At 30.8% G+C, this 13907-nt stretch overlaps 1 protein-coding gene across 1 annotated transcript; it reads left to right on the top strand.

The window, feature by feature from the left end:
* Nucleotides 1-106: 106 nt before the first annotated feature.
* Nucleotides 107-12794, top strand: LOC111639232 (2-oxoisovalerate dehydrogenase subunit alpha, mitochondrial-like). The gene is made up of 9 exons (XM_023385030.1): nucleotides 107-232; nucleotides 3971-4150; nucleotides 4217-4412; nucleotides 4599-4760; nucleotides 7370-7514; nucleotides 7585-7646; nucleotides 7714-7855; nucleotides 7940-8111; nucleotides 12474-12794. The coding sequence occupies exons 1-9, from the start codon at nucleotides 158-160 to the stop codon at nucleotides 12648-12650; spliced, it is 1311 nt and encodes a 436-aa protein (XP_023240798.1). The 5' UTR covers nucleotides 107-157; the 3' UTR covers nucleotides 12651-12794.
* Nucleotides 12795-13907: the final 1113 nt, after the last annotated feature.

The raw sequence follows: 13907 nt of genomic DNA, 5'->3' as shown, positions 1-13907 counted from the left end.
TAGATATTATTACGATTTAATTATTTATTAACATACTAAATATTATTATTAATAATAATTAATATATTAGAGATTCGACAATATAAATTTAGAGCATTCGTAATTGATTAAAATCGTGACGTCACGTTGCTGTTGCTGAAATGAGTGGCGAGTCAATATGGCACATGTGATGCTTCGATCTTTTCTCCGGATAAACAGAAGATTAACGGCTAAATTTTGCACTTCTGCAAGCGTGAGCGTTGATATATTAATTCATTTATGTTTAAATATTGTGTATGGGATAAAAAAACCAAATTTTTATCTTTGATTTATATTGAAATTGTTTATTTCATTCATATACAGTCAGTCAGCTGATTATATTGTCTAGATTGGATTGGATTGGATTATTTACATCAGATCTTTTATATACTTCAAAAATCATGTCTCATAACAGTTAACATACTGTTTTCATGACTACATTGTCAGTTTAATCAAATTTTCTAGATGGATGATGATTTAGTTCTGTGGCCATTATTTTCATTGATTTTAGCAATATGAAAGTGAAGATAAACATCAGAAGCTAAGCAATTAAAACTGAACATATCAAAAGTCCAGATAACAAGATTAACAAAATTCATAATTGCTTTAATGGAGTATTGAATTTGTAAAATGGTATACAATGTTTTCATGTTATTGATGAACAGAAATCAGTTTTCTGGTTGTGAGATTTATGAATGAAAATATATATATCCAAAGTTCAAACATATATTTTTCTTTCAAATGTTTTCGGCATTACAAAGTGTCTTCTTCGTGATAGCTTTTTATTAAAAAGACTTCCATTTGTCTCACATCTGGAAAACTAATTTCTGCTTATTCATTACATTAATGGAGATAAAAATCAAACAAAACCTCAAAAAATGAGCTTCGATGTTTTTGACTCTTATTGATGTTAGTAACATACGTAATTATCGATAACCAGTGTGAATTATATTTTAATTAAACGAAAAACAAACATTTTCTTTCATTTTTAACAGTCATCGTCAGGTTTAAAACTAATAGAATGCTTTATATCAGTAGTTTAGTGGCGATTGTATTGACGCTTATTTCAATAAAGTTCTTTATACTCGGAAGGTTGAGTATGCTTAGAGTTTTTCTCTTACAGCAGTTTTAGTTTTCTTGATTAGGAGTTATTTTACCAATTTGAGTGTTATATACATAATAATTTAACTAGTAAGAAAGTTATTTATAATTTAGTACACTGATAATAAATGTACAATTCTGCTTTATCAGAGTGCATTCAAACCCTCTCGTCCTCAGAATCTCGAGGATGAGTTGAAAATGCTTAAGAATGCTAGGGATTTTTTTAGAATGCATGCGCTCCACTAAAGCAGTAACTATATGTAGATGTTATTTCTAAGAATTATGATTAATGCTGGTAATACAAATGAAGAAACATTTATTTTTTGTTTTAAAAAAACTATAAAAAGTTTTTGAATAAGATTTTTTATAATGTAAATTGGTATTTCTATATAAAATTAAAATACTGCTTTCAAATAAGATAATTTTTTGACTAAGAAATAAAAATAAGTTTGATATATTACATTGTAATTATGAAAGTTAATATATATTATATTGTTCATAATTTGTAATGCGCTAAACATATGAAATTTAAAATTTTTACTTTGCTGAACATTAAAAAAACGTCTAAAGGACAAGCATCGAGATATAGAAAATATACTATTGATTTTTCATTGACGTTTGAATGTTTACTGCAATAAAAGTGTTAAATGTTAAGAATGTAATTTTCTAGAAAGTCTTTTTCTTTTAAAGAATAAATCTGTAGTAGTAGTAAATTTTAATGTAATATATTAAATTATATTGTATGCTACAGCAAAACATTAGATATGAGTAAATTAAAATTAACTAAATTTAACTGTATACAAAATGCATGCTTATAATACAGGATATGACACAGCAGAGCAATATGAAATTGCAAATTAGCAGGAATAGTATAATGAAGATGTAATTATTAAATATATAAATTTAGTGAAACTTGGAAAGTATATTTCTAAGAATATATCCACAAGTTTCCAGAGAAGGTTCGTGTATTTTCCCATACTGTGGTGCCACCATTAAGATACTACAAGACCTAGGTAACTAGAACTATAGAATTGAGAATATAATTGATTTTGAAATTACTTGTTTTTACTACTAATTTTATTTTTTGTTTTGTTTCTAGAAAATAATTGGCAAAATTTGCTTCTAAAATTTTACTAATATTCCAGTTATTATCTACCAGGAAATATATATAATCGCCATTTAATTCATAAAAATAGTCCAAAATATTTACAGATCATAATAGAATTAAGTCTAATGCGAAGTTTTCAGATTTTTGCATAGTTCCTGGTACAAATTTGTATTTTCTAATTTATTTTCAGATGGACGGTCATTTTTGCTAATTAGTATTATAAAATTGTGGAATAATGACATAAGAGAATGGCCACCTTTGGAATATCCAGTTACATTTGAATATCTTACTTTAAAAGTAAAGCCTATGATTACCAAGAAATGCTTAATTATAGGAGTCTTCACACTTATAATTATTTTTCAAGTGGTAAAGTAGGTGAAATTTTAATTAATTAGTAAATTGTCACAAAATACTTGTGTCCTTGAGACAAATGTAGAACCATCGCAAACACTACCTGCATGTAATCATTCTGTATGGACTTGTGTGTCTAATGATGGAAAAATTATTTATCTAGCTGGATGTACTGTACATTCATGGCTGGTTATCCATTCTCTTCTTAAATTTTCATCACGTGTAAATAAATGCAACTGGAACGATTGAATACATGGACAATCTCGATGCATCATGTTTTCCTGTACATATGGCTTCAAACCACTTACAAAGAACTCTCTGGCTATTAAGGAAGCCAATCACTGCACAATATGTACAGTACCTGAACTGGTTTTATAATGTATGTCACCAATGAAAAACTAAAAATTGCAGACCTATACTAACAACTAGCAGTATCTTAATGGCTGCCACAACATACACCCACGTGTGGTAGAATTCAAAAACGTGTTCTGGGAACTTGTTGATAGAAAAGAATTTAATGATAAAAATAAAATAAGTGTTGCAAGTTGCCATCAAATATGATATAATTTTACAGATGCAAAAGAATGTCCCTCTCATTAGCATACTCACTTCACTCATCTGGTATTGATGTAGTTTTTAGTGAAGAGAAACTTGAATACCAATGATATTAATTTTAACTGTTAAACTGTTTAAATATACTGTTTAATTCCTGTTAAATCACTTTCATTCCTTTAATTGTACAAGTATATGACACATTTTTGGCATAACTCAACATAATATATTAAAACTGTAGTGTTTGGTTTTATTTTGGAACAAAATATTTGGGTGAAATTTTCCAGAATTGCTATTTTTTATTTAAATTTTAGTTTTTAATCAAAATAAAACTACTTTATTTGAGTAAACAATATAGAATTGGCATATTGGCAAGCACTTTTGAGTTTGTAGTGTATCATCGGGCTGAATTAACTTTAAATGTTTTAATATTGTCAACACAAAGCAGTTGCTAGGTAACTGTGGTCTGTTATAGATGTTTATTTTATTTTATATATTTTTAAAACTCTGTTCTGTGAGTACTAAGAGGGTCTCTTTTGGCAAGCCCATTATGGGTTTGGTAAGGCCTGTGGTGAGGGACAGAACCTGATATAGCTGTAAGAACTTCCTCTGAAAAATTCCTAGGACCAATCTGGATTTGATCCTGGGTACTCAGAGTGGTAGGCTGCCATCTTAACTGCTCGGCCAACCAGACATCAATATTGTTTATTTCAATGAAGTAATTTGTTATTATCCTGTAATTTAATTTTGGAGTTATTAAAAACTACAATGATAAACCATATTAGGATTTTTGAATAATATTTTGAAAATAATATCAAGAATATGAAATTTTATATGTAGGAGCCTTCTGCTCAACAAGTTCAGAAGTTAGACGAAGTTGACCGTCCAGAATTTTTAGGAGCAAAATCAAGATGGACAGAAACTATTGAATTTGTACAACCAGATATATATGATGGAATTCCAGTCTATAGGCTAATGAACAGGGAAGGAAATATATTAAATAAAGAATTAGATCCAAAGGTATTTGAATTATTTATAATTAAAATTTTTAATTAAAAATATTTCATTAAAAAAATTATTTTTAAGCTTGACAAAGAGACTGTACTCAAAATGTATAGAGGTATGACAACTTTAAATACAATGGATCGCATTTTATATGAATCTCAGCGTCAAGGTAGAATTTCATTCTATATGACAAATTACGGAGAGGAAGGAACTCATTTTGGTAGTGCAGCTGCTCTTGATCCTGGAGATTTAGTATTTGGACAATATAGAGAAGCTGGTATGACCTTTATAGTTATTACAATTCTATGCAAACATTATAGAAAATATATGCTTAAAATTACTTTTTTTATATCTTTAATAATAAATGTAAATAATTCAATGTCTGTGGCTTTATTTGCATGTATATTTATTTCAATTTTAGTATAATATAAAATGAACTAATTAGAATATTTTCACTTTGTAGGAGTCTTGATGTGGCGGGGATTTACTCTTGATAATTTTATGAATCAATGTTTTGGTAATTGTGGCGACATAGGGAAAGGAAAACAAATGCCAGTGCATTATGGTGCAAGAGATTTGAATTTTGTAACTATATCTTCAACATTGGCAACTCAAATGCCTCAAGGTAATTAAAATAAAATATTAATATAAACAGAATAACAAGAAGTTACGTTTATATGAACATAATGCAAGAGCACGTCCGCTCATCTGCTATTCACTGAATGCTAAGCAAACATTTGGCGAATACTGAGCAGCGTGGATGGTTTACTCACGGTAAATGTTTGGTATTTGCCATTTCCCAATTCTTGTTGGTAAATTGTGCTGAATCAAAGAATATAAATATTTGCCTCCATAATTAATTGAACAAGAATTAATTTCTTGATCAAGTTAGAGATCAATCATATCAATTTCTAATATATATTTTTATTAATTATCATAATCACTTCTAAGCATATTTTGATTTCTATTTAATTCCAATTATATAAAGTAATGCTGTTATATAGAATTATATTAATTAAAATATTTAAAAGATGTTTTCTGTAATGAGGCCTATTTTTAAATGAGAAGCTGAATTGAAATAGAATTTTTCAAACTATCCTAATTATTGTACTTTGTAAATAAAGTAATGGTGACATTTGGATGATCAAGGTGGTTAAGGTGTCAACCTACTATTATGAGATCTGAGATTGATTCTGGACAAGTAATTCCAAGAATTATTTTATGAGTAGCTTGTCCTAGATATGTTAGGCTCCCTTCTCACTACCAAGCTACCCCCCGCTGTGAGTCTGGCAAAATCCATGATGGATATGGAGAAGAAAAAACTCTTAGTGCTCATAGGGTAGAAAGAGCCAAAAATGAAAACATTTTATCACTTTTGAATACTTTAAATTTTACAGAAATCAATACTAACCTTCTACTTGATGTTATTTCACATTAACTAAATATATAAACCCCTTGAGAAAAATATTGGATTATTTTGTAATTGTTGTGGAAAATTATTTTAATCCTGAAATAATCAAACCATCAAAACTATTATTGAACTTTTAGCAATTGACAAATATAATAGACATATTAAAGTACTAGCTGTTACCTGCGACTTCGCCCGCGGAGGATTTGCAAGCAAACCCTATTTATATTCAGTATTTCAACAACCATAGTAATTGTTATATAACACCTACCACTGAAAATGATGAGAATTGCCAAGAATCAAACGAACTGTTTCAATTTGATGAATTTTCTGGAACATGTACAATCGTTCTATAATTGAACCAATAAGCAGAAAGAAATTCAAATTTAAAGTGGTTCGAATATTTGGTTAAAAAATTGAAATATATAAAAATATTTATAACAATGTCTGAAATGAAATGCTCTCTCTCCCCCCATGGGGATTTCAAAAAATCCCTTCTTAGCCTGCATTCCCATGGTGTACCCTACTAAAACGCAGTTAAAAACAAAAAATCGCATCAAAAATAGTACAGTAGAAACCGTTCTTCTGGTTAAGCTTTAATGATCTCCCTCTCCCCCCGCTGGGGAATTTCGACAAATTCCTTGTTAGTGTGCATTCCCATGGCGTACCCTACTAAAACGCAGTTAAAAACAAAAAATTGCATCTAAAATATTACAGTAGAAACCGTTCTTCTGGTTTAGCCTTCATGCTCTCCCTCTCCCCCGATGGGGAATTTTGGAAAATCCCTTCTTAGTGTGCATTTCCATGACGTACCCTAACTGTGTACCAAATTTCACCTGTTTAGGTTGAGCGGTTTGCTCTGGGTGATGATGAATCAGCTATTTGCATAAAATGATTATAAAGCTATTTGCATAAATTGCAGCATTTTAAAGAAAGTAAGAGTTGAACAAAAGTATGGAATCCTGAAAAACATTAAGCAAAAGTGTAGAATACTGACAATTAATATTTTACAGGGCTGCTTTTGCCCTAATTACAATCATAATTTTTTATGGTATTGTAGAAATAAGTTTTTTACACAGTTCTAGATCAACTTGTAAACATGATTCCACAGGACTGTCTTTTTTAATACTTCTAGGTTGTAGCTCTTTTTAGTCATTATTTTCTTCAGAACATTCCAAACACTTTCAACAGGTATTAATATATCGGACACTATGGCAAGGACAAGGCTAGCAGAAATAGGTTATCACTCAANAAAATATTAAGATAATCAATTTGTTTGTTTTTGAGAAGTCTTTGACGTAATCTGAATGCTGTTTGAAATATTGCTTTGAAAAAAATGAACTGCAATAAACAAACAACAAATAACTAGAAAAAAAGAAGAGAAAAATTTTGTTCACAAAATTATTATTATTTTATGAATAAAAATAATGTTTGATGTGTCAACAATTGAAAAATATGCAGAAAATTCTCTCTCATGTTTTTGATTATTGAGTCATCAAACACCACTGTCTAATGTAGTATTTGATGTTTAAATCAGCAATAGCAATAATAAAAAAATAATTCCATACTTTTGTTCAACTCTTACAAAGTTTAAGCATTTTAAACAAAGTAATTTATGCAAATATCTTTATGACATTTAGTGTGTAAACACTAACAATCGACAAATATTATAGACATATTAAAAGTTTGATAATTTCAGGATCAATTCCAGAACAATTAAACTATTCCGTATGTTTGCTTGGGAATTGTATTTTATTTATTTATTTTTGGTATTTTGCTTATTAAAAATAAACTTATAAAATTGAATTAAATTTACCCATTTTCAGCGGTCGGAGCTGCATATGCTTTTAAGAGAGCACAAAATGGATTGTGTGTAGTATGCTATTTTGGCGAAGGAGCATCCAGTGAAGGTGATGCACATGCCGCATTTAATTTTGCGGCTACTCTTGAATGTCCAATTATATTTTTTTGGTATGTTATAATTATTGTACATTTAGCATATTTACATAATTATATAACAATATATTCTTTATTTCTCAAGTCGGAATAATGGATATGCTATATCGACTCCTACTCACGAACAATACAGAGGAGATGGCATAGGTATGTATAACTATAGATAAAATTATTTTTTGCATATTATAATTTTCTAAATAATCATATTTAAAAGCTGCTAGAGGGCCAGGATATGGTATTGCATCTATAAGAGTAGATGGGAATGACACATTAGGTGTATACAATGTTACAAAGGCAGCTCGTCAGTTAGCTGTCGAAGAAAAACGTCCAGTTCTTGTAGAAGCTATGACATATAGGTAAATATGATTTTTATTGTTGTTAAAATTATTTTATGAATAGTAAAAAAGGAAATATTTATTTTATCATTGCATATATTTAAGGATTGGACATCACAGTACTTCAGATGACAGCACAGCTTACCGGTCAGTAGACGAAGTTAGATTTTGGCACCAGAAGGATCATCCGATATCTCGTTTAAGAAATTATATGATTAATCAAGGATGGTGGGATGATGAAAAAGAAAAAGCATGGAAAGAAGAAACAAAAAAACAGGTATGTTTTGTTCAAATTACTATACAAAATTCTTTTTTTAAAATAACTTTTGGTATAAAGTTTAAATTGATATAAGTTCTCAGTCTAATGATTGTAATTGAGACATGTACCTAATCTATATTTATGTTCTTCAGTGACAAAATGAACAGTTGAAGTTGACTATATTTGCAGCTAACATTTGATATTAATGTAGTTATTTTAATGTTAGCTGTAAATTTCCAAAGTACTGAAATTATGCTTTGCCAATTCCTGCCATATTTGAATGTGCATAAATCATTTTTATCAGCAAGAGAGATTGATGAAGCTTCTTCTCATTATTTGAACAATGTTATGCATACCTGGCAAAGGTCTAAATCACTGGAAATGTTGAGGCCAGGCATCACAATGGTTTTCCATGAATAATGACTCAAGATAAAGACTGATAGAATGATGACAAGTCAAGTTCCATCTGAGAATTCTGTTGCAAGAAAGTGTAATCTGAGTTTGTGAATGCCATGGGAGTACACTTTGCAATCAATTGTATGATGTGTCTCTGAGAGCCAGGTGATCTTGATGACGACCAGGTACAGATGGACACAGGTTACATGGCATGGATCTTTCAATAATGCCAACAATAAATAATGCATGTAGTGACAGTCTGGACATGTTGCATGTCATCAACCCTCCATTCCTCATTCAGTTGGACAATCATGTTCTGGGCAGGAATCATTTTGGATCACAGGAAGTTACTTGTTCCTATGTTGGGCACAATGATCAACAGACATTATCAGGATAACATCCTAAACCAGTATGTAAAGCCATTTTGTCAGTAGTGTTGAACATTTCATATTTCAGGGTAATGTTTGTAAATGCTTCCTTATAGAAGGTTTGGCCCACTCAGTCACCAGACAAAGTCCCATTCTGCATGCTTGGGAAGATTGAAACAAACCATGAAATGCTATACATCTTCACCATTTACACTTAAAAAACTCCAGGTGGTTATCGTTGCTGAATGAGATAATGGACTAGCAATACCTACATGAAAATTTATGACATGTCAATCAGCTCACCTATTGTAAACATTTCTAAGAATTGTGTAAATTCCCATTTTGAGATAGTCAGTCTTTTTTTTTGGCGATATTCTTAAAAGTCGTTTAGAGTATCTTTTCGTGATCTTCCAAAATTAGATATATCATAAAATGTTTTGAATTACCCTGTCTATCAAAACAGTAAATGGTAAATGTTATCAACTTAAAATTGTCCAAAATTAAATTTGTTTTGGTTATGGCAAATTTTTTATAGCATTGTTCAATAACATTTTAATAAAAAAAGAGTCTTAAAATTAATGCTTATGATAAATTGATTTCACTAGTTATCAGTTGTTTAGATTCATTGTTTGTCTAATAGCAACAAATTTGAATAAATTTTCTGGCAGATTTTTGTATAAAAATGAAAATTTAATTGGAATTTACTAGCTGAAAGAGGCAAGGTCTATACAAACTTGGAAAATCAGAGAATAAGATTTTTAGCAAAAAAGTCAGGGAATCCACAAATACTGTGGAATCCATGTGTTGCTCTTGTATGAAAACTAGAGTGAACAAAAGAATGGTAAGATTTATTGCTCTTATATCTCGTTAGCTATAAATGTGAGGTCCAAGCGATACTCAAGCTCACATGTTAAAAATATCATAAAAGTGTCAAATCAAGGGATCAGACTTTGATTCTTAATGCTCATAAAAAGTCAGAAAATAATAAAATTATTAATTGAGAGAAAAAAAGAAGATGCAGTGCTGAGATTATGTGTAAGATTTATAAGAATTTGAAGCAATTAAATACAAGTAGGAGTTTCAAGATGCGATTAACTTTCCTTGATTGGATTAAAACACAGTGTCAAACCTTTGGTAGCCTGAAATGATCTGTTATCTGCTTAGATATAGGAATCTGACCAATCAAAGGCTAGAGATCTGGGGAAGAGAATCTTTTAAAAACCTGGATCTCAAGGACTCCCAGCCTCTGATAGTGATAACAACTGTCCAGACTTTTCCCTACCTCCAAGTGTGGTCACCATCCTGTATGAACTGCGGCTATCACCCTTTGTCACTGGACCTCCCACATCATCGAAGCATCGACTGACCACCCCAGAGCCAATGACTAAACAGTCCAGAGCCTCCAGAAGACAAGACACCCTAGATTGTAAGACTTATTAAATAAACGGGTTGGTTTGTCACTGCAGCTATTTGCCTCACTTTCCTTCATCCCATATATGATAATCCTGACATTTGGATATTGCCAATTCGGTGATTATCCAACAAAATTTTAATCGTTAGATTAAGGGTTTATGTTTTGATTTTAGGGTTGTATTTAAATTGGTGGGTAGTGGGGTGTGCAGTTGTGAGGGGGTTTGTGGTTGCATGTGAACACTGTGGCATTGCCATTTGGGAAGTGTATAACTTTGGATTGCAAAGAGATAGGACGTTGAATTTGGTGTTGATTTGTACAGAATGAAAGGCCCTACATTATTATTTAGCAATAATAACCATAAAAAATTTGTAAACTTATAAGCCAATAAGTGTGCAAGTAGAAGAAATTGCAAAGGAAATATGAGCAGAAATGTAAGAAACTTATATCATTGGAAGGAAAAATTTAAAAGGAATCAGAAAAGCCTGAAATGACTAATGCCAAATGATGTAGGTTGTATAGAGCTCAAGAAAACCAAACACATCAACTCTGATGTGAATATTTCAAGTGTGCTGCCACCTGAACCAATAAATATTGATTCATGATAACTACCAACACTATTCATTTACATCTTATCTTTTCTCTAATAACAAAGATTGTTTCATGCTTTAAACCAGTGTTTTTCAACCTGTGGGTTGCAATGCCTTACACTGGGAGGGGTCATGGATAAAAGAAAAAGACAAGTGTTTGTAGGTCCTACACTACAATAAAAAAACCTACAATTTCAGTGAGAAGGCTGTATCTGTTTATTTTACAGTACTATTTTTCAATCAATATTTATGTCTCAACAGAAAGTGATTTTAAAAACTACATATTTAATTTTCTGATATAGTTTTAATATGGCCCTGGGGGGTCGCCAGAATTTTTTACCTTCTAAAGGGGTCGCGTATTCAAGAAGGTTGAAAAACACTGCTTTAAACAATTGCAACTGCATCCCATACACAACCCTCCCAATTTTTTTGATCTGCACAACATCTGATTAATCCTTTGCAGTCAGTTGATATCGTGGGGGGAAGCAAAGAATCGTCGGTCAGCTTAACGATATAATAATACTGGAACTTGGCTTGTCATCATTCTATCAGTCTTTATCTTGAGTCATTATTCATGGAAAACCATTGTGATGCCTGGCCTCAACATTTCCAGTGATTTAGACCTTTGCCAGGTATGCATAACATTGTTCAAATAATGAGAAGAAGCTTCATCAATCTCTCTTGCTGATAAAAATGATTTATGCACAATCAAATATGGCAGGAATTGGCAAAGCATAATTTCAGTACTTTGGAAATTTACAGCTAACATTAAAATAACTACATTAATATCAAATGTTAGCTGCAAATATAGTCAACTTCAACTGTTCATTTTGTCACTGAAGAATTTTGGATCACATGGCAGGCTTCATGGAATCCATGTATTTTTATTCATTGTATTCTTTGCTGCTGGCCACATGCAGTATGTAGAGATAATAGTCCTGCCAATTGTGATGGGGATTGATGAACTGTGATATGTTTTCTAACAGCAAATTTTCATCTTCAGATGGCTTGTGGAATTTCAGAAGTACACATTTTTCGGAAGTATACCAAAATATCACCAGAGTTAAAGTTTGGTTTTCAAAAATACTATCGACAACGACCTGCTTTCCCCCAAAACTTTACCCTCCCATTGTTTCAGGAAGGGATGGGAAGAAATGTAATGACCTTGAATGTATCTGTGCTGGACCAAAAGTAGGGTGTGATAAGTGATCTGTCCCTCAGAATATGCGCGATTTATTCTGTTTAAATTTTGAATTTTTTGCTTCCTCGCTATGAAAATTTGATTTTACAATGTGACAAGCGTCCGATTATGTAGTTAGCTACATCATAGAATTAATGTTACAAAAAACAAAAAATTTTGTGTAAGTGAATAAAGTGTTTTTTAATAAAAAAAAAGTCTTAAATAGAATTGGATGAATATTACACAATGGAAAGGGAAAATGTAGAGACCTTAACAGGTCAGGGAAAGTCAGGGAATCACAGATGGAATTACTGTACAGACCCTGAAGAGGTTAACTCTAATGTGAATTGAGTAATAATAAAAATATAATAATTTATATAATTTTTATTTATTTATTAATATAATCAACAACTAATTCTCAAATATATCATTTAGGTCATGCAAACATTTGCTCGTTCGGAGAAACTGAAGAAACCACATGTGGACAACATGTTTATGGAAGTTTACGACGAAATGCCAAAAATTTTGAAGGAACAATACGATTATTTTAAAAATCACGTTCAACAGTATTCGGAACATTACCCATTAAAAAATTTCGAAGAGACGGGCTGAACCTACACCTATATGTGCTATTAAAATTTTAAGTTTGTATATTAACTATGTATAATTTGTAAGAATATGATACATAAAAGTATTTGAATTGTTAAATTATCCCAGACATGTAAAACTTTTAAGTAAAAGATGAATTATTTAAATTTTGTCAATTTTTATTTAATTTTAGTAGAATTTATTATTTGTCAATACTAAAATTCTGCTATGTTGAAAGATGTTAGAAGATCAATCTTGGAGCAAGTCAAATTTGCATATATAATTAATAGAAATGTCTATTGCTGTGGAGATCTGGATTTGAACTTGACCCAGTCTTTCAAAATTTATCATAGTACAAATTAGCATCATCAACCCATGCTGACTGATCCTATTATGGATCAGTGTGCCTGTAATGAAAGAAATAGTACCTTAATATTCAAAGAAATAACACTTTGAAACAGTGAAAATTATTTGGGTTTAATGTTTTTATCTAATATGTAGATCATTGTTGGGATTCTACATTGGAACTGCTACTCAAGTTTGTTAACATTAACACAAGAAAAATTTAATTTTGTAAAGCATTTCAAGTCAAATATAACTTAATAGAATAATAAAATATCAAGAAAATGAAAAGTGAATAAACAGTGTACTTAAGTATTGTTAATTGAGGCATACTTCCAAGAAAAGGTGATGATTATATCTATCTCTAGATTTAGATATTAACCAGAAGCTGCAGCATCAAATATTTTCCTGTCAGAAAAGACTGAAATGGCAAAAAGATATTTTTGATAATCCTGGCGGCCTCCTTCAGAATTCTGGATTCATCTTGATTGGCAGAACATGCTAAAGCTGTATTATTGTGTTCATAGTATCTGTCCTTGGTTCCTGCTAGTGTATCACAATGTGTGATTTTTTCCAGCCACATATTGTTAAACTTAGCATGGACCTTATAGATACTGATTCTGTATCTTTCTGGGACCTTGTCTTTGTAGAGTTCTAACAAGTGATAATTACTTGGGTTCCTTTTATGAACTATTCTTGACTGTTTTAATCTAGCCAATTCACTAGTAACTGACTTCAAAGAGGAAGAGAATATGTATTTAGTGAAGCTTTTATTAATGGTATTTTTGTTGTCGCATGACGGGAATATTACAAACCGTCAGCTTTCAGAGCATTGATTAAATATACCCATACTTACTGCATATCTGTCCAAGATAGATGTAGAATTTGTATCCTAGTGATGCTATTTTTTAACTCAAACAAGAATTTGATTCTCAATCT

The sequence above is a fragment of the Centruroides sculpturatus genome, unplaced genomic scaffold, assembly GCF_000671375.1.
Source record: "Centruroides sculpturatus isolate CEXI.00-Female unplaced genomic scaffold, Cexi_2.0 scaffold1311, whole genome shotgun sequence".
NCBI lineage: Eukaryota > Metazoa > Arthropoda > Arachnida > Scorpiones > Buthidae > Centruroides > Centruroides sculpturatus.
This window is presented reverse-complemented; position numbering and strand designations above follow the sequence as displayed.

Excerpts from the sequence above, each read along its gene's own strand:
- LOC111639232 (XM_023385030.1), top strand. The coding sequence starts at position 158 with ATGGCACATGTGATGCTTCGATCTTTTCTCCGGATAAACAGAAGATTA. Across the intron at positions 4,151-4,216 it reads ATAAAGAATTAGATCCAAAG|CTTGACAAAGAGACTGTACT; the intron begins GTATTTGAATTA and ends ATTATTTTTAAG. Across the intron at positions 8,112-12,473 it reads AAGAAGAAACAAAAAAACAG|GTCATGCAAACATTTGCTCG; the intron begins GTATGTTTTGTT and ends TATATCATTTAG.